This window comes from Dendropsophus ebraccatus, chromosome 1 (genome assembly GCF_027789765.1).
Source record: "Dendropsophus ebraccatus isolate aDenEbr1 chromosome 1, aDenEbr1.pat, whole genome shotgun sequence".
Lineage (NCBI taxonomy): Eukaryota > Metazoa > Chordata > Amphibia > Anura > Hylidae > Dendropsophus > Dendropsophus ebraccatus.
In genome coordinates this window covers 111,712,453-111,736,916 of record NC_091454.1, presented here as the reverse complement: position 1 = coordinate 111,736,916, position 24,464 = coordinate 111,712,453, and the positions used below count along the sequence as shown (strand labels likewise).

At 41.7% G+C, this 24,464-nt stretch overlaps 1 protein-coding gene across 3 annotated transcripts in view; it reads left to right on the top strand.

The window, feature by feature from the left end:
• MOV10L1 (Mov10 like RNA helicase 1) overlaps positions 1-24,464 on the top strand; it is an 84,670-nt gene that overhangs the window by 39,184 nt on the left and 21,022 nt on the right. For 2 of the 3 annotated variants that reach the window (XM_069976888.1, XM_069976880.1), the window contains 9 exons: positions 831-945; positions 3,255-3,432; positions 4,763-4,833; positions 5,403-5,494; positions 9,714-9,772; positions 19,884-19,996; positions 21,972-22,050; positions 22,215-22,387; positions 23,851-23,997. In XM_069976888.1, the coding sequence (XP_069832989.1) occupies positions 831-945; positions 3,255-3,432; positions 4,763-4,833; positions 5,403-5,494; positions 9,714-9,772; positions 19,884-19,996; positions 21,972-22,050; positions 22,215-22,387; positions 23,851-23,997 (1,027 nt within the window). Of the gene's footprint in view, positions 1-830; positions 946-3,254; positions 3,433-4,762; positions 4,834-5,402; positions 5,495-9,713; positions 9,773-19,883; positions 19,997-21,968; positions 22,051-22,214; positions 22,388-23,850; positions 23,998-24,464 lie in introns of all 3 variants that reach the window. The other variant, XM_069976871.1, reaches the window with a different exon arrangement.

The window sequence follows — 24,464 nt, the reverse complement described above, 5'->3', positions numbered from 1 at the left end:
GTGGTGGCAGCCGGGGGTAATTTTTTGTCTCGTCAATTAACGGTTTGCTGGAATTTGGGATGGGAGTCATTTAATCCCAGGAAAACGGATGTTGCAGTTGCACAAGGCAGTTGTTGGCTAGAAAACAAAAATAAATGTATAGCAGCTCAGAAAACCCACACAGGTGATTGTACATTCATAAGATAAAATGAGGTAGTCAAGTAACTTAAGCAGAGCAGCAATCCTGTTGCTGATAGTATTGTTGTTCTCCTGCCTCTGGTATGGCTGGCAGAAGAACATCAGTCTTATGGCTGGCCGCAGAAGCAAGATAGAGAAAAGCAATCCTATGGCTGGTAGTATAAGCAGACACTCTATACACTGCAGTGAGCCCTGCCCCAGTTTCCTGTGTATCGTTTTGATGTTGCTGTTACTGAAGACAGATTGAACCTAACAACCAGCAGTGATCAGCAAATTCAGTGGGAGACCCTTAAAAGCTGAGACTCTACACAGGACAGAAAAATTTGTAATGGAAGTAAATTGTTCTTTGAATACTGCTTGCATATACTATTTAAGGGAACCAATGAGCACATTTGTGTCGATTGAGCTTCCAGGGGCCTTGCAGAAATGTTACTACCATGTCTCCTACCATACTGGGGGTTGTGTGTTCTGTGGCTTTATTTCTTTGCAAAATGATCTTTAATGAGGCGTGTGGTTCTGGAAGAGAGCCATGTCTAGTCATCTGGGCAGTGTCCTAGTTATGGCTCTCTGCTTGTCAACGTGCTCTGCAGCAGTGATTGACAAGCAAGTAGGCCTGTAACCCATCAGTTAAACATATCTCTTGAATATTGTAGATCATCTAGAAGACAACTTCCAAGTTTCATTCCAATTTACCCTATACCAGAAAGACTTAAGAAATGTGTGGAGCAGAATATGAATGTACTAGCAATTGAACCCTGTCTTGGAGAAGTAAGTATGACTGGTTTTTTTATGAAAATTAATGAATGGATTTACAAAATTTTGTGTCACCTTTACTCCCTAATAGTTTTAATGGTTAAAAGGAGCCATAAAATGTGTCAAATTTACGATATGTACAGTCCGTTCACAGCAAACAAAGAAAAATGGTCTTGTTATGTACAGTCAAAGATTTTCTGACTAGTCTACTACCAGAGTTCTATGCAACACATGACAGTAGTGTATTAAACCTCCTCTATTCAGATGTTAAGAATGAATGAATATTTCTCATCTTCCCTGCTCCCCTTGGAAATATGGGATTACAATCTTCTACTACTATCACCATCTCAAAGGGGTTGTCTGGCCAGGACCCCTTTTTTTAAGAATGACTGGGGAGGTTAAAAAAATAACACTCTTACCTCCCTGGTTCCCACGCAGCCACCCATATTCTGTCGTCTTGGTCCCCGATGTGTAGTCTCTTCGGGGTGTTGAGACGTTACATTGCACCACACTGCTACAGCCGTTTTATGGCTGAGCAGGCCACACCCAGGGAAAAGCAAACAACTTTCGACATGTTTCGAGGGATACGCCCCTCTTTGTCAAGAAGATCTTCTTGACAGAGGGGCGTATCCCTCGAAACATGTCGAAGGTTGTCTGACCAGTCCAGGCTTCCTTAGGAGATGTGACGTCACGTTGGAATCTGAAGGACTCTGTTCAAAGTTCTGCAGTGGGAGAGAGGAGCGTTACCGGCCGGAACGCGACCCCCCCCCCCCCCCCTTATACTATATTTTCGAGGACTCAGACAGCCGAATACTACTCTGATATCAGGGAGCTGATTTCACCCAATGTGGAGAACATTAAGACAAACCACACTGCTGGGTGAGTGATACCCATATATCGTATTATTTTTAAACACCAACCATCACTGCGTGGATACAAACAGGGCAGAGGAACGTTTTTGGACTGCTTGACAGTCCACTTGCATATATACCATCACATAACATAGGAAGAGGGCCAGCAAACATAGAGAGACATTAGTGTGTACTAATACAACTGTTTGTTTCATCCGGCTAGACAGGGTATCCATCTAGCAGAGTAATCTATTCCTCTAGTTGCTGCACTCACACAGGAGCGCGATCAGCCACATTTTTACACAAATCATCTAAATCTGATGTAAAGGGGAAAGATACAGAATTTTGTTTGTACTGCCAGCTATTGGGGCTGTATAGCAGCTACCTAAGTGTTAAACCTTTAAAGTTACTGTGTAATTCAGTGTCATGACATAGTACCATTAAAGGGGTTTTCTGGAGAGCAGAAAAGGTTCTTCCTCTTCTGCTCTCTGGCACTCTACTTCCCCCCCCCCCCCCCCTCTGACTGTCTGCTAATTACGCCCGTAGAAGGGAGAGGGGTGGGAGCATGTTGCAGGCAATGATCAATAGCTGCCCAATGTTGCAGATGTCACATCTGACTGAGGTTTATTCTACATGCAATGCCCACAACAAGCTCCTGCCCCCTTCTCATCTGCAGGAGTTACCAGCAGAGATGGTCAGTGTAGGGAAGTGAAAAGTGAAGCGCCAGAGAGCAGAAGAGGTAGGACCTATTATGCTCTCTGGATATCACCTTTAATTTTGCACCAACTGTGTATTGTATTGACTTAGGCTCAGCATGTTAGCCCAGCTTTGACTTATTTCTCTCGTAATGTCCGGTATTATTATAAACCCAATAAATGCTGGACTATATGCTTTTCCAGCTGACATCTATGTTTCTATCTATCCTTACAAGAGGATGGCAGGCTGCCCTCTCTCCTCCTCGGGCAAATCTATAGGTGAAGAAGAATTATCTTATTCTGGTGCATTATTCCTGTGTGTTTCTCTTTTAGTCACGTGATATGATATGTGCCTTATCTGCCATTCTCAAAAAACTTTAACAAAAGTATTAAGGGTGCGTTCACGCGTACAGGATCCGCTCACGCTGCGAGTTTGCATTGAAATCCACTGTAGATCCATGTAGTGTGAAGGTCTATGCGATTACATATCCGCATGCAGCGGAATTTTCATTCCATTGCGGATATGTAGCCCGGCCCCTTTAACCCCCGTAGCATACATTACCTGCTCGGCGCGGCAGCTGTTTGTGAGGCTCCCGGCTCCCCTTGCTCCCCATCAGTCATTGGCGCATAGACCTTCACACTACATGGATCCGCAGCGGATTTCGCTCCAAACTCGCAGCGTGAAATCTGCTGCGTATCCTGTACATGTGAACACACCCTAAGGGGGGGGGAATGACCTTTTATGTAATTTTTTTATTTATTTTTTTTCACTTACCAGTTGCTTACACTGTCAAATTATCAAAGAAAAATGTCAACTTTACTTTGGCTTGAGGATATTCACAATGAAATCGAAATTAAAGAGTTAAGCCTAAGTGGTGTTTGCTTACAGAAGCGTGGTGGTTTTTTGGTATTGGAAGTGCCTGGTATGATAGAGGGAAGACCCTCCCTATATCCCGGTAAGTGATGATCTCTATAATCGGCTTTAGTCCAGAACTACACTGGGACTTTTTGTAGCACTACCATATTGATTTTAACTATTAAGTGACAGCTGTAGTCCACAAAAGTGCATATAACTAATGTTATATAGCGTGCATATAGTTTATTGCTTTGCCCTGCAGCAGTAGCTTTATTAGTCTTGCAGCACTACAGAAAGTTGCAGTGGAACTGTGGCCTTAGGGCCCTATTATAGGAAAAGGTGATAGTGCGAAAAATTATTAAATCATTCGAATTTAAACAATAATCTTTCAGTAACAAAGGTAAAAATAATCATGCTATACTCAACTTCCGTTGTGCCAGTAAGCTCCTGCGCCAAGGCATCCCAAACACACAGGACTGGCCTCTGAGCCATTTATTGACTGAGGCAAGAAACCTCCTGCCAATGATTGGATTCACCGGGCAGGAAACTACTGTTGCCACTGATTAGCTTCGTAGGTAGGTCCTGTGGGGTACAAATGACACAAAACATAGAAGAGTACCAGAAGTATTGGCGTGGCAACTGTCGGGGACAGAGAAAAGTAAATGTATATTGTTTATTATTTTCACACCACCCCCAGCCCTAGAATTTTTTTCTCCCCACAGATAACCCCTTTTTAACAATAGGTTATGGACACAGCTTATCTTCTCCCTCTTCCTGCACACTGTTGTCTCCACAGGTCACAGTATACCTAGAACACTTTCACAGACTTCATCTGACTAAGGCTGCATTCACACCTTCAGTGGTTTTCCTGCTCCGTGATTGTGGTTTGATAGCTACCTTCGTGATCCATGCAAAACAGTCTGCGTTGTCATCCGTTTTGCATCCGTGTCAATGTTTTTAAATGATCTGTTTAAAGCTTTTTAAGTCACACTGATTCACATGACATCCGTGTTTTTCACGGATCACACAGATGTCAGATCCGTGCTATCCGTGTAAAACACGGATCTCATATACTTCTATGGGGGAATCCCTGGTGTCATCTCATCCAAGTTATGACGTCCTATTTTTTCACGGAACGGATTGCGGATCCATGACAAAAACGGAACGTGTGACTAGCTCAATAGAAAGCAATGGGCTATAATATTGTTCGTGATAATGGACAACTTCACAAAACGTGGGAATAGGGCCTTAAGTTTTTCTATGCCCATGTGACTACTGTAAAGCATACCTCTGAACAGCTGTTTACAGCTCAGAGCATCTGCCCAGGAATGATGTCTGCTCCAATAGTCAAGTAAAGAGACAGTACATGTATATATACAGTTCCCATACTAATGCTGCAGGTGTGTGTGCTTTTTTTTTTTTTTTCCTAGGTGACAAAGTTCTGTTAAAGCACCAGTCAAATAGTTCTACAGTAGTAGAATTTGTTGGGATAGTTTCTGAAGTAAGTTTCAGTTCCTCTTTATTTGTTGTGCATTATTTATTGTAATAATGAAGCTGTGTGATAGGATGATCACACAGGTCATATAAATAATGCAGGTAATCGGAGCAGTGATGCTCACACTCTTGTGTGTTGAAGTTTTTATTTATAGCCCTGTTATTACGGTTTTAAAAATTCATATGTTTGGGTAGAAGGTGAACTTGCCATAAAACAGAGGCTACAGATTTTACACATGATCTATAGCATATTCTATAATATCCTCTCAAAGCATAATGGCAGCTGTGGAGCTATTTTCTACAGTGTGCTCTGCTTGTTTGTCTACTATTATGCTTCTGTAATGTTTTTCAAATTATAGTCAAGTTAGTATTTTTTACTTGTTGACTAGGTACTTATGCTACATGCTGCACCAGCTGCTTGCTTTTAACATACTCCGAAGAACATGAGTAGACATTTTTAAAAGCAACTTGTTTGTGATGAATAAAACATTGCAAGTGCTATATGTTGTTGACAATACATTGCATCAAACAGCAACATAACACGTTTTGTAAAATCTTTTTCGTTTGCTCTCTTAGATACGCGATGAAGAAGTAGCACTACGTGTTAACTCAAACTTGGAGCAGTCCTACAACTATGATCCAATGGAAGTAGAGTTCACAGTAAACAGGCAATATGTCCATATACTTCTAAGTGTCTTTAGTGGTTACAGTTTTACTTTGTTGTCTGTTTAGGAATGTCTATGGGCTTAGCTGCTTGTTTCTTGTAGAACAGATTCTGTGTGTGTGTGTGTGTGTGTATATATATATATATATATATATATATATATATATATATATATATATAATATAAATATAAATAATATATACACACACACACACACACACACACCGTATTTTCCGGCGTATAAGGCAACTGGGCGTATAAGACCCCTGACTTTCAATCAGATTGTCAGGGATTCGCCTTATACGCCAGAAAATGTTAACCCCTGCCTGACCGCAGCCGAGCTCATTTTTTCAAAATTGTAACTTTGTTTAAGAGCATTGCTTTGGTTTCAGAGCTCCCTGTACTGGGTGTTTTTCATGTTATTCAGAATAAAAAATCATTATTTTTGGGCTGTAGAACCAATTTTCTGCATTTCAATGATTTCTTATGGGAAAATTTGGTTTTAAGAGTGATTTGGATTTCAAGCACAAGAACGAATTATGCTTGTAATCCAAGGCATCTCTATATATATTACAGTGGTAAGTTGGCTTTTGCAAGAAGAGCTCAGTTTTTCAAAATTGGGACTTGGTTTAGGAGCATTGCTTTGGTTTAAGAGCTTCCTGTTCTGGGGGAGTGGAGGAGGGGCATGGTCTGCATAGCGAGGTCTACAGCACTGTACTGTGACCCAGGTAGTCTCCCTCACCTTCCAAATCATGGCAAATCCACTTCAGGCTGAGGCTTGCATCAGAGGACAGGACTGTGGAGGTAATCTCTTTGTAGCTGTAACCCCTCTCTCTCCCCGGAGTGCTGCATTTATGTGCCAACATCTGCCCTGTTTATTCCTTCATGCTCCCTGCAGTCTCTGTCAGCCCTTGTGTTTCCCATCCTCTCCATTTACTGTACAGTAACCTATAATATGACATATTCTGCTGTTTCTAAATGTTTGTTTCATTTGTTTTACATGTTATTCAGAATAAAAATCATTATTTTTGGGGTATGGAACTAATTGTCTGCATTTAAATTATTTCCTATGGGAAAATTTACTTTGGTTTAAGAGTGATTTGGATTACAAACACGGACCCGAAACGAATTGTGCTCGTTATCCAAGGCACCACTGTATATAGACCTAATAAGTTTATTTTATTTGATACTGACTATATCTGAGAAACTTCCATGTAATGAAGTAGTTAACAGTAAAATGAGCCACAAATTTTCAAGTATGCTTTTTTTTTTTTTTTTTTTTTTTTTTTCTTTTTTGGTTTTATGTAGTATTTTTTTTTTGTGTGGGAGGGGGTTATAAAAGTGGAAAAAGATGATTTTCAAGATATGAAACAGCACAAAACAAGTGTCATGCACGTATTTTTATAGCTGACATTATTGACGTAATGCGGATATAGCTCTCCTGTGGTATGTGTGGTGTGTTCGGGCGGGTTCACACTACGGAATTCTCACGGACAATGTCTGCGGAATTCCGTCAGCTGTCCGCCTGCACATCTGGGCCCCCTTCCGCCGGCCCCATAGACACCATTCTATAGGCCGGCGTATTCCACTATACGCTGAAAGAAGTGTCAGTTCACTTCTTTTAGCGGATCGCTAACATCAGTGTCATGTTCAAAAATCCTCACTTTTAATTTATGCTTAGTGGACCAAACTTATTGGAGCTTGCAAATGGTGCATTTTGCTACATACACAACACATGTGAGATGTGGAATTGCAGTTTGTGAATGTTCCAATTTGAAAGCTGCAGCAAGAAACTATTGAAGAAAATTACAGATTTTTGAAAAAGTACACAAAGAGCAGCAAGAAAATCCACATAAAAAAAGCCTTTTAGGGTACAAACCCACTTGACGTATTTGCTGCGTGAATCAGCCTTAAAAATAAGCAGGCAAAACGCAGGTTGGCTTTATACGATTGTTCTGTGTTAAAATACGCAATTGCGTATTTTTGAAGCATGAGGGTACAAACACACACGGCTTATACGCTGCATATCTGCTGCGTATCTGCTGTGTGTGTTTGTACCCTGAAGCTACATGCGTTTTTCGCACAGGTTGTTAACAACTGATGCTTTGCTAACAACAAGCTTCACGCTTCAAAAATACGCAATTGCGTATTTTAACGTAGAACAATCGTATAAAGCCAACCTGCGTTTTGCCTGCTTATTTTTAAGACTGATTCACGCAGCAAATACGTCAAGTGGGTTTGTACCCTTAAATGTAACCTGGTATGTTGATGTACTGGATTTTTACTCAAGACACTGGGTGACAACATGTCTCCCAGTGTAACCCCTCTCAGGATGTTCTCACGTTTCATCCTGATAGGAGTGGGATTTATTTTTTTAATATTTTGAATGACTCTAAATTCTGGATTGTACGGTGTGGAAAAAGTAAGTGGCTGTTCAGACTGTTGTCGTATCAGGCCAAAATGTTGTTTTTTTTTGCGATCGGTAAAATGATACATTGATGCCTTGGACTACGAGCATAATTCATGCTTGAAATCCAAATCCACTCTTATATCAAAGCAAATTTTCCCTTAAGGAATCATTGAAATGCAGAGACAATTGGTTCCTTACCTCCAAAATAATGATTATTTATTCTGAATAACATGTAAAACAAATGAAACAAACATTTAGAAACAGCAGAATATGTGATAATATAAGTTACTGTACAGTATAGCAATCAGCATGTGGAGTATAATGTGTAGTAAGTACATACACCTGAAGAAACAGCAGCAGTTTGCAGATAGAGGATGGAACTGCAGATCCCCATAATGCAGTAGTGAAGTACAACAGGCTAGAATAGAGAAGCAGGGCTGCTGTCAGAGGTCTGTGTGGTCACATGACAGCACTGGAGAAGGGGGGAGTGTTCAGCATGGACCAATCAGGAAGTCAAAATCACAGAGCTGTGAAGGAGGACAGTGACAGAAACTTTTCTGTACAGCAGCTGAATGGCTGAGTGTAAATGCAGGCACATTATAGCAGCAATGTGTATAGCTGAGTGTGAGTGCAGGCACATTATAGAAGCAGTGTGTATTGTTGAGTGTAAGTACAGGCACATTATATCATGAATGGAGAGAATGGGAAACACAAGGGTTGACAGAGACTGCAGGGAGCATGGAAAGAATAGAGCAGGGCAGATGTGGTTATGTACATGCAGCACTCTGTTTTGGAAGAGAGGGCTACAGCTATGAAGAGATTACCTCCACAGTCCTCTCTCTGAGGTGGATCTGCTATGATTTGGAAGGTGAGGAAGACTTCCTGGGTCAGGGTACAGTGCTGTAGACCACGCTATGCAGACCATGCCCCTCCTCCACTCCCCTTCCCAACCAGTACAGGGAGCTCTAAAACCAAAGCAATGCTCTTAGACCAAGTTACAATTTTGAAAAACTGTGTGCTCTTCTTGCAAAACACTCTCAATCCAAGTTACTCTTAAACCGAGGTACCACTTTATTGCCTATTGTGTTTTTCCACTATGGTTTTGGCTCTATTAATAATATAATGAGAATAACCTTTGGACTTTAAATGTTTTTCCAAGTCTTGACATGCATTATCATAAGTAACTGACTCCAAGCAACTACGGCTTATTCTAATAAACTCACCAATGGGGAGATTTTTTGTCACATGAGTAAAGCATACCTGTCACTAAAAAATAACTTTTGACATGTTATCATCAGACATCTTAAAACTTATTGATCAGAGTGGGTCTCACTGCTGACAATCGCTCTGATCAGAAAATATAGCCAGGGAGTGAGACCCGCTCGGATCAATAACTTTTCTCATGTCTGATGATGTACCAAACAAAGGGAAGTCCAATAGTACCGGAGATACTCACTCCGGTTATGGCCAGCAATGTAGATGCAGGATGCACGCAAGTAGGCTCACAATCCTCGGTGTGAGCACTGTAGACTTAAAAAAAAGAGGTTCCCACAGCATCCAAAATGACGCAAGTGTGTTTATTCACACATCAGGGTACAATAAAAATAAAACATTTGAACCTACTGGGGTTTGTCAAGCAAAAGCATTTTTTTAAATGTCTGATGATATGTCAAAAGCTATTTGTAGTGTATTTTTGTATTTAAATTAAAAAAAAGTTTAATGATGGCTACTGTAACATTTCTTACCATTATGCAAAGGCTATTAGTTATTTTAAGACTGTAGGAAAAGTAAACCTTTTGTCTTTTATTCATAGGACCACAAGTAGAAGGTGTCAATTTGCTGTAGAACAAGCCAAACATCTTGGACAAGCTGGTCAGTAGCTAAGAGAATAGAGTAACTTTCGTCATGTAACTAGAGATGAGCGAATAGTGAAATATTCAATTGGATTGGATTCGAATAGCTCCCAATATTCGACTATTCGATTGAATATCGAATCACATTATAGTCTATGGGAGAAAAATCCTTGGGACCTGGAAATCAAGATTTGACGAATTGGAGGTCACCAAGTCCAAGACATCCTTAGAAACTAATGCAAACAGCTCTGGAATGCATCTGGGAAAGCAGGGAAGCAGTATTTTACAGGGCATGGTATTACCCGCAATTAGCAATTGCCGGCAAAAATGCGGATCCCTGTAATAGTTAATATTTATTGTTTTTAAGATATCAGTTTCCTATGGATTACGGCGGATTCAATGGACTACGTCGATGACCAGCGGTTGTTGGGATTTTTTTTTTTAATAAAATGGTCAACAAGGGGTGTGGGGGTGTTTTTATTTGAATAAAAAATATTTTTCACTTGTGTAGTGTCTTTTTATTTCTTTACTATATAGACTTAGTAGTGGAAGCCGTCTAATAGACGGAATCCATTACTAAGTCAGGGCCTAGTGTTAGCCGGTATAAAATGGCTAACACTAACCCCCCCATTATTACCCCAGTACCCAATGCCACCAGTGGTACTGGGAAGAGCCGGGTGCCAGTGGTCCCAGAGAGTCAAAATTGGCGCTCCTGGACGGGGTGGCAGCAGGCTGGTAATATTAAGGCTGGGAAGGCCCAAAAACAATGGCCCTTCCCACCCTGGTGTTACTAGGCTGCTGTTGCTTTGTTTTTAACCCTGGTGGTTATGAAAATAGGGGGAACCCTATTCATTTTTTTAAAATTATTTAAAAAAAAGGTAGAGTTCCCCCTATTTTTTTTATAACCAGCTGGGTTAAAAACCAAGCAACAGCAGCCTGGTAACACCAGGGTGGGAAGAGCCATTGGTTTAGGCCCTCCCCAGCCTAAATATTACCAGCCTGCTGCCGCCCAATCCAGGATCGCCAATTTTTAAGCTCCGGGACCACTGGCACTCGGCTCTTCCCAGTACCCCTGGTGGCATTGGGTACTGGGGTAATAATGGGGGGGTTAGTGTTAGCCATTTTATACCAGCTAACACGAAGCCCTGACTAATGGATTCCGTCTATTAGACGGCTTCCACTACTAAGTCTATATAGTACAGAAATAAAGACAAGACACAAGTTAATTTTTTTTTAATTCAAATAAAAAGTATGCAGCATCTTTACAGATTGCGGCTTACAGTGTGACACCCAAGGGGTTAAGGGAGGATACATTGCATCCCCTTAACCCTTTGGGTGCCATACTGAACAATCTGGCCCCCAGGGGGTTAAGTAAGGGTCCCCACTTAACCCCTTGGGGGCCAGACTGATGTCAGACTGCACCCATACCAGCATGGAAGAGGTTAAGTGACCCCCCCCCCCTTTCCTTGCTGGGATGGGTGTAGTGCAGGAGCGGGGAGAGCTTTCTACTCACCCTCCGATGTTTTCTATCTTCTCTCTTCGCCGGTCCCAGGCACAATATGTCCGCTCAACCAATCATCTGAGCGGACATATAAATCAAAATGTTTCTTCTAATGTTGCTATTGTCATAAAAAAAAATAGCATCATTAGAAGAAACACTGGCTGTTTTAATTTAAGTATTAATTAGTACATTGAGCTGTATTACCGGCAATAGGTATTTCCTGTAGTAGTTAATATTTAATTAATAAAACACATTTTCGTTCTAATAGTTATTTTGGTTGTTCAATAGCTTAATTAATTAATACATACTTTTGCAATTAAATATACTGTAAATAAATAAATATATTTATATATTTTATTAACAGTATATTTAATTGCAAAAGCATGGATTCGTTTTAATTAAGCTATTGAACAACGAAAATAACTTTTTTTAGATTTACACTTTGTTTTATTAATTAAATATTAACGATTACAGGGATCGGCATTATTGCCGTCAATTGCTAATTGCCGGTAATACTGTGCCCTGTAAAATACTGCTTCCCTGCTTTCCCAGGGAGCATAAACTTTCTTAAAACAGCTAAAAAATTGTTTAGCTGTTTTAGTAAAGTTAATTTCTCGCTCGTGTCATTGGGGGACACAGACACAGTGGTATAGGCTGGTGCCACTAGGAGGCGACACTAAGCAAAGAAAAAAGTGCCTGCAGGCACTGAGCTAACCAGTTTTAGCTTAGTGTCCGTAGGAGGCAGACACTCCTGCAGTTACTGCAGGTTTCTGCTCTTTATTATTTTAGTTTGTTATTTTACTACTTTCTCCTATTTAGGTGGGTTACATAGACTATCATGTCTCCCTGTGTCCCCAACGAGCAGGGCGAGCAGCAGAGCGCTGCCAGCAACCCTAGCTCCATGAAGAAAAGCGGAAAACATGAGCCTGGAGCCGGCTCCTCTGTCCCACCAGCCCAAGGGTCACCCGGACTGCTGCAAGTGCTCCCACCTGTACCAGCAAACCCCTCCTGGAGAGCGGAACACTTAAGGGGTGACCCTGCTGGTCTCACCGGGGAGCTGAAGAGAAGAGGAGCAAGTGGGTGAGTATAGGAGACTAGGTGAGTTTTTCCCCTCTCCCATTCCCTGGGGGCCCTCCCCCCTCCTCCTCCTTGCTCTGAGCCCCCCACTACCACATCCCTAGAGCTTGCTCCTGCTTTTTCTATGTCAGACCCCTCCGCCCCCAGGGATCACCCTCCTTTTTATTCCCCCTAAGGGACATTTTATCTAGGAAGGATCCCGGTAAAGTGGCAGTAGATGGTAGGGACAAATACACATACATGCAGCTCTCCACCTCTTCTCCCTTCCCTCTCCCTGGTGGGCGCCCTGTCTCACTTGCTGCTTCTCCACCGGCCCCCTTAATCCACCTGCCGCCACAAGCAGCACGCAAGGCCACCCTGCCCATGAACGCAGCGCCGCTGTCCGCCCACCGGTAAGGACGTCTTACCGGACCGAGACCTCTGCCAGACACTGTGCAACCCGGGCAGGTGATTCTGCACTTCCGGGTCTCTGCTGTTAAACTGCCGCGTCCCGGAACTTTAATGGCGACCGGGGAGGCTACAGTCTCTACTTTAGCCCCCGGCTTCTAGCCTTACTAGGCCTCTTCTCCAGGGGGCATGATTTTCTTTGCAGAGCCAATGGCAGAGCAGTGCGCATTTTCCGCTGCCTGCTATTGGCTCTGTCATTCCTAGTGTATTCCTGTGCGGGATGCAGTGATTCAGTGCATCCTGCTCTGAAATACACATGCGCCCCCTGCTGGTCATTACTACATATTTAGCTCATTTAGCACTATAGTGGAGTACTTGTGTTTTGTTAAAAAGTATTACAGTTCACATATTCTTATATGACCAGCTTGCCATGGAAGGAAGAGTTTTTTTATTTTTTTTATTTTTCATCCTCTTTCTCCCTTACTGTATCTCCTCCACAATATCATGGCACCCCAGACTCTCTGCCTGTCCCCCCTCTAGTACCGACTACAGTTGAAGCACAGGCATCAACTCAGAAATAATCTCATGACCCTTGACAGTCTCGTGGCACTGACTATCGCCACACCAGCAGTCTGGTGGCACAGACTATCGCCACACCAGCAGTCTGGTGGCACAGACTATCGCCACACCAGCAGTCCCATGGCAATGACTATCGCCACCCAAGCAGTCTCGTTGCACTGGCTATCGCTACACCGGCAGTCTCATGGCACTGGCTATCACCACACCGGCAGTCTCATGGCACTGCCACACCAGCAGTCCCATGGCAATGACTATTGCCACACCAGCAGTTGCCACATGGGCAGTCACTTGGCGCTAACTACGGCTGCATCAGCAGCCACTTAGCAGTGACTATCGTTACATGGCGCTGGCTATCACCACATCATCTGTGACATGGCACTGGCTATCGCCACATCAGTAATCAATTAACTATTTTCACAATTGAAGTAGTCATGGCACAGCGATACCATCCTGCATTTTCCTTGGCAGTGACTCGCCACATCAGCAGTCTTTACACTTCCTTTCACAGGTGATGTAATCATGCTACAGTGTCCTCCGGCCTGCTATGGGGCACTAACTGTTGTTACAGTAACAGTCATATTACTCCCTTTTGCAGGCGATGTGATCATGCCACAGTGCCATCCGGTCTGCCACGCATTACAGACTGTCGCTACATTAACAGTCATGTTACTCCCTTTTGCAGGTGTTGTCATCTGGCTACTAGACCAATCTGCTTGTCACACAGTAATGACCTTTGCTACATCCGCAGTCATAGTTTTTCAGGTGATGTGTTTGGGCCACAGTGCTAGATCTGTTACAGCGGCTCCATCTTGACAATCTTATGGCATGTCCATTGCTACATCAGATACCTGTCTAGAGGAGCGGGCAGGGCGTTTATCTCTACAGATGAAAGCTCGTGCTGCATCGGTACTATTCTGCCCATCCCAGGTACACAGGTACAGTATTCGTGCTCTTGTGGTACCTTTGTGGTTTTTTGAGGTAGCACCACCTACTGATATCCGTCTGCTCTTTTGTCTAGTAACTGCTAGCCACCTTACTCCCTCTTGTAGACAAGGTAAATAGGGCTGCACAGAGGGTTCTTTCTGTGCTTTGCAACTGTTGTCGCAACGACTCTAACCTTAATACACCTCTCCTAGGGCAAGGTAATTTGAGGCGTATTATGGATTCCATACTTTTTCACAGGTATTGCTTCATATACTACATCGGTGGCTGCAGGCGATATCATTTTGCTGTATTAAGGTTCCTTCCTCAATCACACCCTTCCCCTGACATGTTTACAGTGGTAGTCACATTATCCTTTTCCATGGGTGAAATACATGTATCACCTTGTGGCACTGTCTTCTTCATCAGGTGCCTGTGATAACCAATCCGGCTTCCTGTTAACCTCACTTTATGCAGGATGCCAAAGTGGACAGCCAGCCATGCTACCCGCTTGCACAGGTAGTGTACTCGCAAGTAAAGCCTTCCTGTCCGGTTATGCTTTATTTCGTTGTTGGCAGATGGATCTAGGGGCTTCCTTATTTCTTTGCAATGATATATAACAAGATGTGTGTAGCGTACGAGAGATACCTTATATTGCAGCTCTTCAATGTTTGCTCTCCGTAGTCGCAAGAACATATATTCACAAGAGTGCAGGCTTTACTTTTGAATTTTACTGTTTAATTCGGTTTCTCGTACAGGACATAAGGTGCTTACAGGCTGATACGTGCTCTCCTCTCAGTCCAAACCATCCAACCTACCGGCGGACGTTTTGGAGGATAAGCTCCTCCTTCCTCATGCGCCTTCCTTATTTCTCTGCCATGCTGTACAGCTTACCTAGTTTTTCTCCCCATTTCTATGTCAGGTCATTGGTATATCCAGGTGCACCATAGCTCACATTGCAGGCTGACAAGGACCGGACTTGGCCTTATGCAGCTTGCCTTTTGTGAGCAGTTCGTTTTCCTGCTGCACTATGGGTTCAGACCTAGAATGTGGACAACAACTGGATCTTCCACAGCCACAGGCTATCCTGTATGTCAAGCGTTATTGGCCTTTTCCTATGAGGCCATCTGTACTCTGGTCCTCCCACAATTGCACCCTGTGGGAAGCAGCCTTTGTTTTACAGGAATCTGTTCTCTTTACAAGTGCCTTGTAGACTGTTTTTTGCTTTCCTGCACCCAAGTGGAAGCCTCAGCCGGCTTGCAGTGAAACTGACCACCCCCATTCCCTTTTGGGGGATTCGTGACCCAGGTGCATCCAGTGCAGTCTTCAGGGACTCTTTCCGGGCAGATGCCTTTGTTTTGTGACTCCTCTTTGATTCAAGTCCCCGGACTGTGCATATATTGCTCAGTTATTTCCTTTCTGTTTGTTTGTTCCCTTTGGCTTATGTGGCCACAGGCGTCAGTGTTGTTTCCACTGGGAGTTCACCCACTTCGATCCGCCTCTTTGCATACTAGTATCCTCTCTTGAAATACTGGGGCACTGTTAGGAGCCCTAGTTTTCCTTTAGCCTGACGCAAATGTCAGCCCCTGTTTGATCCTGTTCTGCTAGGGGTGAAGCATATAATTTTGAATTAAACATCTGCTGTGGTACCCCCTCTCCGAGTTCTTCTTTCCTGACAGAAGGCATTGGGGGTGTATTTGCCTGTTTGCACCACTACAGACATTATCAAGCCCTGCATCTCAATTCATCTGCCTTTTTCGGTGCTTCTCCCACACCCTGGTATCACTTGTTCTACAATGTGGCACGGGGAAGCCTATACCAGGATGTTCTCCTCTAGATCAGTCCTGTTTTCAATCCAAGTGCTCCTGTCACCCCTGGTTTCCCCAACAGATAATTTTTCTGGCCAACAGTATTTGCCATCCTCTCTCCATGTTGGCCATGTTTGTATTTTTAGTTCTCATTTGCTTTTCTGGTGATTCAGCTGTCTGGCTAGGTCCAGTCTCCAGTTTCCCTGGACTCTCCAGGGATTGCTGATATATGCCTTGTTACCCTGCCTGGCAGCACCACCTCATGGGTGTTCCATCACCCACTCAGGACTGTCTCTGGACTGATAAGTAGTACAGGTCTCTGAGATAACCATTATCTCCTCAGCTGGAGTGATTGGTCTTGGACATTTCTGTCACCATCTGGTTTGTCCAGTGGTCGTCGCTTTGGCCCTTGGTTGCTCCCTGGTTTCTACCAGTCCCCACTCGCTCTCCATGTACTCTTTTCCTTCTTTTTTGTCTCTAGGTACATTGTCACAGTGTTTACAAGCACTTTTGCTGGCTTCCTCCTGCTCCTGGCAGGTGTGACCTGCCAATTTGTCGTTCTTCCCCTTTTCATTCTGTCATGTACCCTACTGCCCCAGACTAGGTCTGTCTGGGTCAGGCAGTTGTCCTTTGTCTATTTGCATCCTTCCCATCCCGGGAATGTTCTCTTCTGTCAGTCATCATCTGACTGTAGTCATACCTTCTCTGCTCACTTGATGTGCATTCATGACTACCATTCCTTTCTCAGGACCTGCCTGGCCAGCTTGTCATCCTGGACAGCTGGAGCTCACCCAAGTGGCGAATACATCATGGATTCCCCTACTGCCTGGGTGCCTCCAACCGCTTCTTGATCTCTGTACCCCTTAATCTGGTTGTAATGTGCGGTCTTTCAGTCATTGCTTCCTGATCACTATTCTCTGCAGGTTGCAGTATGTTAGCCGATTGGTCGGGCGCTGTCTTTTTGTTCCCACCCTTGGGGGCTGCTTTAGGACGTCCCACTGTGTCTGTGTCCCCCAATGACACGAGCGAGAAAATAGGATTTTGTGAGTACTCACCGTAAAATCCTTTTCTCGTCGATGTTCATTGGGGGAAACAGCTCCCGCCCTGTATCTTTTTTCCTGGGCCTTCGGTGTTTCATGGTTCTGCTGGATTGTTTTCTTCCTCTCCAGTTACGGTCCATCAGCAGTTCTGCTTCTAAATTAATTATGTACCTTCTGTTGGCTTCTCCTGGCTGCTCCTACTGCTTGTGTACAAACTGGTTAGCTCAGTGCCTGCAGGCGGGGTATAGCCTGGTGGGAGGGGCCAACACTTTTTTCTTTGCTTAGTGTCGCCTCCTAGTGGCACCAGCCTATACCAATTTGTCTGTGTCCCCCAATGAACATCGACGAGAAAAGGATTTTACGGTGAGTACTCAAAAAATCCTATATTCGATCACATATTCGATCAAACTTGAATCTTTCGAATAGTGCAGTATATTCGCTCATCTCTAGATGTAACTTTACATTTCTTGTCTATGTACTATTAATCCCTACATGATCCATGCTGTACCGGTAAGGCATGGCGTTGCTGGGGGGTACAGAGAGAATTCATGACATGAGCTTTCTCTATATCGTGCTGCTCCCAGCTGCATTTAGCCATTTAGATGCCGCTGATGTCAAAACCGACAGCAGCATTTAAATGGCTTGTAAAAGCCATCAGAGGTGGTCCAGTGGGTAGATCGGCCCTCTGCAATGTGATCATGGGGAATTGATCCATTTTACTTACTGGCTGGGGCCTCAGCGATGCTCCAACATTGTCTTTGGCTCAGCGTTTGCTCCAGGCTGCCTTCAGGAGGTTGAAGCAGTCGAATGAAGAAAACTTTGATCAGTGCTGTACATATGTACTGCATTGATCCCTATGAGCACTTATGATACTGCTCGTAGGAGTCATTGGGGGGGGGGGGGCTACAAAAGTGTTTAAAGAAGAAAATAGTTTGCATTACACCACCTACCACCGTTAAACAGATGCCAGTTATGCAGCACCTAGCTACACCATGTGAGTGTCAGCTCTGCTACATCATCAGATAGTATGGAATACATATTGGGGGATGTGATGCAAAATCAGTGAAAAAAGCAGTTCTATGTTTACTGTGCAATAGTAATAACAGCAATGGGCAGGAAAGATAGCTAAGGGGGTGAGTACACAAATGGACCAATCAGAGAGATGCACAATGGGAAATGTAGTTTCCTATCTTGGTTATAGACTGGCTTTTAGAAGAACTTGTAATTCAGACACTAAGTAAAAACAATGGCTGTATTTCATAACAACGGCTGTTGTTGTGCAAACAACGACCGTTACTTGTGAAATAACGACCGTTGTTTGCACAACTATCGCTGTTGTTATGAATTACGGCAGTTGTTTTTACATAGTGTAAACCCTGCCTTACTCTGCAAATCAGTTTATCGATGGATGAAAGAGTAGGGGATTTTCATTTTTGGGCTATAGTCTAACCCAAAATATGGTATACAACTGTTCTGTCAGAAGGAGAGATATCAGACAAATACAGATCTAAAATTGCAAAGGCAGGAGTGTTGAGTAAGCTGAGAGCTTTAAAGTAAGCAAGTAATGCAAAGATTTCTTCCCAAAAAACTGTAAGGTTTTGGTCAAGACCACCTGGGTAGCTTTTTGGGTGCAACTAGTCTACTTAAGGTGAGGTACTACCTCATCTGAGGAGGGAATGAGAAATAGCTGTGCACCTTTGGGTGGACTACGAGGCCGGGGAGGGGGGGGCAATAACAGCAGCAAGAGCACTAAAATCACCTTTACCACTCTGAAGGGTTAATGTAACAAAAACGTGGGGTTTTTACAGTTAAACTATTAGGCCATGTTCCTACATAGTAAGACACCTGCTGCTCCAGAACGGCCGGTGTCAGAAGATCATCACGGCTGGTACTGCAGTATCGGCCAGATGATCTTCATTGCTGCTTAATTCGGATGCGGCGGGCGCATCCTTGTGCACCCGCATCCGAATTCCACGCTGCACACAATGGAGTGTGTGAACTGACAGGTTCTCTGCGGCTGCTATTCAATGAATAGCGCCCGCAAAAAAACCTGACATGTCTGTTTTATGCGGTGCCGCTAGGGATCCCAGCCGTAGTGTATACTATGTGTGTACACTCTGGCCGGGATTCCTTAGAAAGCAGCACTACGTAAGTTCTGTAGTAATCTCGGCTGTAGATCCGCTGCAGATTTGTTGCTTTGTTCAGTTATTTAGATGAAATCTGTACGTGTGAATGTACCCTAAAGTAACATTTGGCCAAGGGTTTTTGGCCAAAACAGGCAAGCAAGAACAGCATAGTACCCTCCGTACCCCAGGTAGAAGCAGGAGCGGACTGTATGTTGGGGTTGGAGGTGAGGTTCAGGTAATTTTTCTTATCTTGTGGGTAAAATGTGTTTCCCCTATAGGATCATGTACATGTACACTTGCACTTTATTTGATATAGTGTATATAAAAATAATAATAATCATGTATACTACATTTACTATATATTATATTGCTATATTATATGGTTTGTGTCGGATCTCTCCTCTCAACTGGTGTGTGTTTACTATTTGATTTTGACTATTTTCGTAGCTTTGATGTAATGAGATTTTGAGTATATTCATGTCTATTGGTAATTGGGATGTATCTAGCTGAGAAACTTGTTATAGGTGGGTACAACAACAGCCCAAGTACTAAAAAGTGCTAGTGAAATTTGTGCTTTGAAATGCTAGTTTGTGTATTATATTTGTCTTTTGTGCTGCACAAAGCTCAGGTTACATATAATGACCAGTATAAAGGAAGATATGCTTTATTTTGATTGCAATTGTCTCTTAAGTGCTTTTTCCAGAAACTGTGATATTACAGTCACCACAAGTCATCACACCAGGAATTAACAAGCAGGATTGTATGGACAAGAATGAACAGACAGTCATCCAACAAGAAAATCAGGTGGGTTACAGAGAAACTCCTGTTGGGTAAGAAGCCTTTTGATTTTATTGCACAAAGAGTAGTTAGCGCCATTGTTTTCAACAATTGGAAAGATTACCTTGTATGTTCCTTCAATTCATGAAGAAAAGTGCACAGGTTGTTAGAGCTGAGGCGAATAGAATCTCGAATATACAGAGACAAAATTGCGAAAGGCACCAAAATTCTTCAAGTAAATGTAATACTTTAACTATTTGACAGATGGCACACCCCTGCATTAGCCTATACAGTGTTTTTTTTTTATAAAATTCAAAATACAACAAGGCGAATTATTATCTTAGTTTTGTCATACAGTTCACAGTTCTTGTGATGTAGCACGTTGACTTTATGTATTCAGACCTTTCAATTCCTTTTGGGTGATTTGTGTTTTTTGACTAAACTCCTCCTTTTCAGGTTCAAAGCTGTGTATTTAATCTGTGTTATGAAAGTGTTACAGTGACAAACACATGCATCATTTAAAAAAAAAAAAAACATTAGAAAGACAACTCATCCATGCTTAAAAAGAAGGCATCCAGGACATAGAGTAAAGCACTGTATGTCCTTTATGTCCATCAGTGATTCTGGTGGATTCACATCAATGTATAGTACTTGCAGAATATTCACAGTATACAAGTAGTTTTTCTGTTTTTGTGTTTCTTCTAATCTGCTGAAGAATTGTTTGACTGTTGTGATAATGGGGATATGTTAAATACACCAAGCCACCGAACAAAGTTAGAAAGAGCAGGCCTCTAGCTACATGTTAAGTAATAGTAAATAAGTATCCTGAAAAAGATAACACATCTGGAGCATACACATAGGGGGACATCTATCATTTGCACCTTTTTTTGCGAATATTTTTTATCACTGTGCTCTGGCTTATATGCTTACAGCCTAGTCAAATTAATATTTGCATGTTGGTTCATAAATCACCTGCCATAGCTTCCCTGGCACTGCCCATTTTACTGCAGGTATTCATGAATTGACCTTAGTTAGGAAAATTCCTCTGCCCTGAGACTGGAGTACAGATGCAAATAAATATGTGAATATTCCAAAATGCACATATGATAAATCACAGCTAAGAAAATTCTTAAGAATAACCATGCCAACATAAGTCATGAAGGAAAAACAGGCTCAAGCTGTCATATTCACACACACACCGAGCTACACTGTTTAGTAAATCTGACAAAGGTCTGTGCACATCACACATACGCCATAAAATGCTAAGGAGCACAAGGTACACTTTTTGATAAATGTCCCCCATATTGTTTATAGTATATTATAATTCGCTATAGACAGTGAAAACACTCCTAACTGTTTTTAAAAATGCCATATGTGGCACCGGAGTGTAAGGTTTAGGCCCATCTTCTAAGATAATAGCATATTATAACATGAGGGAATCCCCCCAATATGAATGAAGTGACTACAATGCTATTTAATATCTGCTTCAGCCACTCATCGTGCAGCTGGCGTCTCCACTGGATAGATATGAATAAAATCATTCAGAACATACCTTTGCTACCTGTGTTTCTGTTTTATGTTCATAAAAAAACATAATTATTTATACTGTGAATAGTGTCAAAGAGGCGGGACCCTAGTACTGTATGCACAGTGTTTACTGCTGATTGTGGAGGCTTTTTGGAGCTAAACCAAGGAAAAACTAAGCCCGCCTCCTTGAAACCATTCACAGCTCAAATAAATATTTTTTGCTTTATGAAAAATTGAAAACCAGGACACAGGCAACAAAGACATATTCTAAATGCTTTTATTGCTGACTATCCAGCTGTGCTTCCAGCTTGGTAGGTGGATAGGGGATGACAGATTCACTTTAAACCCTTGGTCATTGTGGTATTCCCCTTTGTAGGGTCAAAGACCCTACAGTAACAGAGCAAACTATTTACAAACGTCTTTCAAATTTTCAGTAAATTAATTAGATAATTAAAATTCTGCATCCCATTAGCAGCACAGGCCACACCCTAGAGGGAAGAATGCAATATCCATGAGTGATATGGTGACAGTGGCTACACAGACTAACAGTCAAGGTTGGTGATATTTTTTATTTATTTTTTGGTTTGAATAGAAAAAAACGTTTTACTATTCTATATTTAATCTAATCTATTTGTTTTTTTTATTATTATTATTTAGCCTATACTGCTTTTATAACAGTAATTATATTTATGTTGGCGTACTTATGCCTTGTATGCAGGTCATAAAACCCCATTGAAGAAAATGCATCAGTTCTTCAATACGATGTTGAATGATCACCAGAAGTTGGCAGTCACAAGAATACTAAGTGGAGACTGCCGCCCCACTCCTTATATTCTCTTTGGACCTCCGGGTACAGGAAAGACTGTTACAGTCATTGAAGCTATTCTTCAGGTGACTTTCTAAGCAATATTACATTCGACTTTTCTGTGTATCTCAGGAATTGTGAACATTCACACTTTTTTTTTTGTTAGCCACAGTACTCTTTTACGTCATTTTTTTAAATAAATATTCACATATTTAGTTTTTTGAGCAACTAATGTTGACACTTATTTTAATGCATCTGTCCAGAGATTATTGGTAGAATGTGTTAACAAGTAAAATTTTGAACACTAGAGTTACATTGAGCATTACTGTACATAGGCTACATCAGACATATATACAAATGCTTTTGGACATTGGTCTACATTTATTGTTGTATTTGCACTAAAATTTGCACACAGCTTTTCGCATGACAAAGTTATGTGCACCAAATTCATTATATTTGTTTCTTTTTAACCCCTGATGACACAGCCTATTTTGGCCTTGATCACAAAGACATTTGTAATTTTTGCCTTTTTGCTTTTCTATCCTTCCCTTCTAAGAGCCATAAATATTTTAATTTGTCTTGTACAGAGCTGTATGAGGACTTATTTTTTGGTGAAACAATTGCACGTTGTAACAACCCCTTTCATTTCACTATAAACATACTGTATAGAGCAAAAACAAAAAATATTATTTATTGAGGAAAACTGAAAAAGAAAACTTAATGCAATATTTAAGGGCTTTTCACTTTTGTGCAGTTCACTCTCACATATTTACATTCTGCAGGTCGGTCTGATTACGACATCCATTTTTACATAGCTAGCTTTTGCGTTATTTTGATACTTTAAAATAACTTCTTTTTTAATAAAAATGCTCAAAATTATCCTATTGTCTTATAATGATTTTTTTTTTTTGCACCATGACCTGCAGTTTTGAATGGTACCACTTTTTTCGCTTATTTTGTTAACCATACAGCATAAGTAACATTACATTTTAATAGATTGGATATTAACCTAATATGCTTACGTTTTGTTTTCCCTTTTTTTTTTTTATTACATTTTTATATTTGGAAAATGGGAAAGGGGGGAATGGATTTTTATTAAAGGGGTATACATTTTTCAAAACTTTTTTTTATTTTTTAAACTTTTTAGTCCCTCTAGGGGACTATTACATGTAATAATTAGATTGCTTATACTGTTCAATGCTATGCCATTGCCTAGCATTGATCAGTATTATCAGCGATCTGAACGCTTTGAAAAGATCGCTGATTAGACAACAGAAAGACCAGAGGCTGTAATCTCTGCCAAAGGTGCTTTAACAAAGTTCTTAATAAAAGGCCTAAATGCTTATGTTGGTGCAATATTTAGTTTTTCTTTTCCAATAAAGTAGCAAAGATTTGTAACATTTTGGTTTTATCTTATCATTTTGGCCTAGTGAGTGCAGAATGATGAGGGATTTCTTGACTTCGAAGACTCTCCAATAGGATTGTATATAAAGCAAAAGCTGATGACACCTGTTTCAACTATTTGTAATTACCCTCTTTTTGTCTACAGATTTATTATGCCTTGCCAGACAGTCGTATTTTGGTTTGCACCCCCTCCAACAGTGCTGCTGATCTTGTTTGTCTCCGTCTTCATGAAAGTGGCCATTTAGAACCCGGTAGCATGGTGAGAGTGAATGCTTCCAGCCGTCTTGAAGAGGTAGCACAAGAAAAATTTAATTAGCTCAATTTTTCAATCCTTTAAAACCACATTTAGAAAAAAAATAAACAAAAAGTTAAACGGGAATCTGCCTTAAAGTATTCTAAACATGCCATTGTATAATTTAAAAGGGCTCATAAAGTCTGGGACCTAAACACATGCTTACTGGCTTGATTGACCCACCAAGCAGTGATATGACTGTATAACCTATTATTACCACAGCCTGTGGGGCGTTAACAAGTCATACTCTGGCTGCACCATGATAATTCTTCAAAGATAATTTCCTACAGCACATGCTATGGTAGAAGTTCATTTTCTACATTTATGTAGACAAATTTTACAGCAGCAACTTTAAAATGACTATTACCATCCATTATAATGGCATGGTGGTGGTTTGGGAACCTAAAAACTTGTTTTCTTTTAAGGCTAGTTTTGCACTGTGTTTTTGCATCCGTTACAGTAGGTTC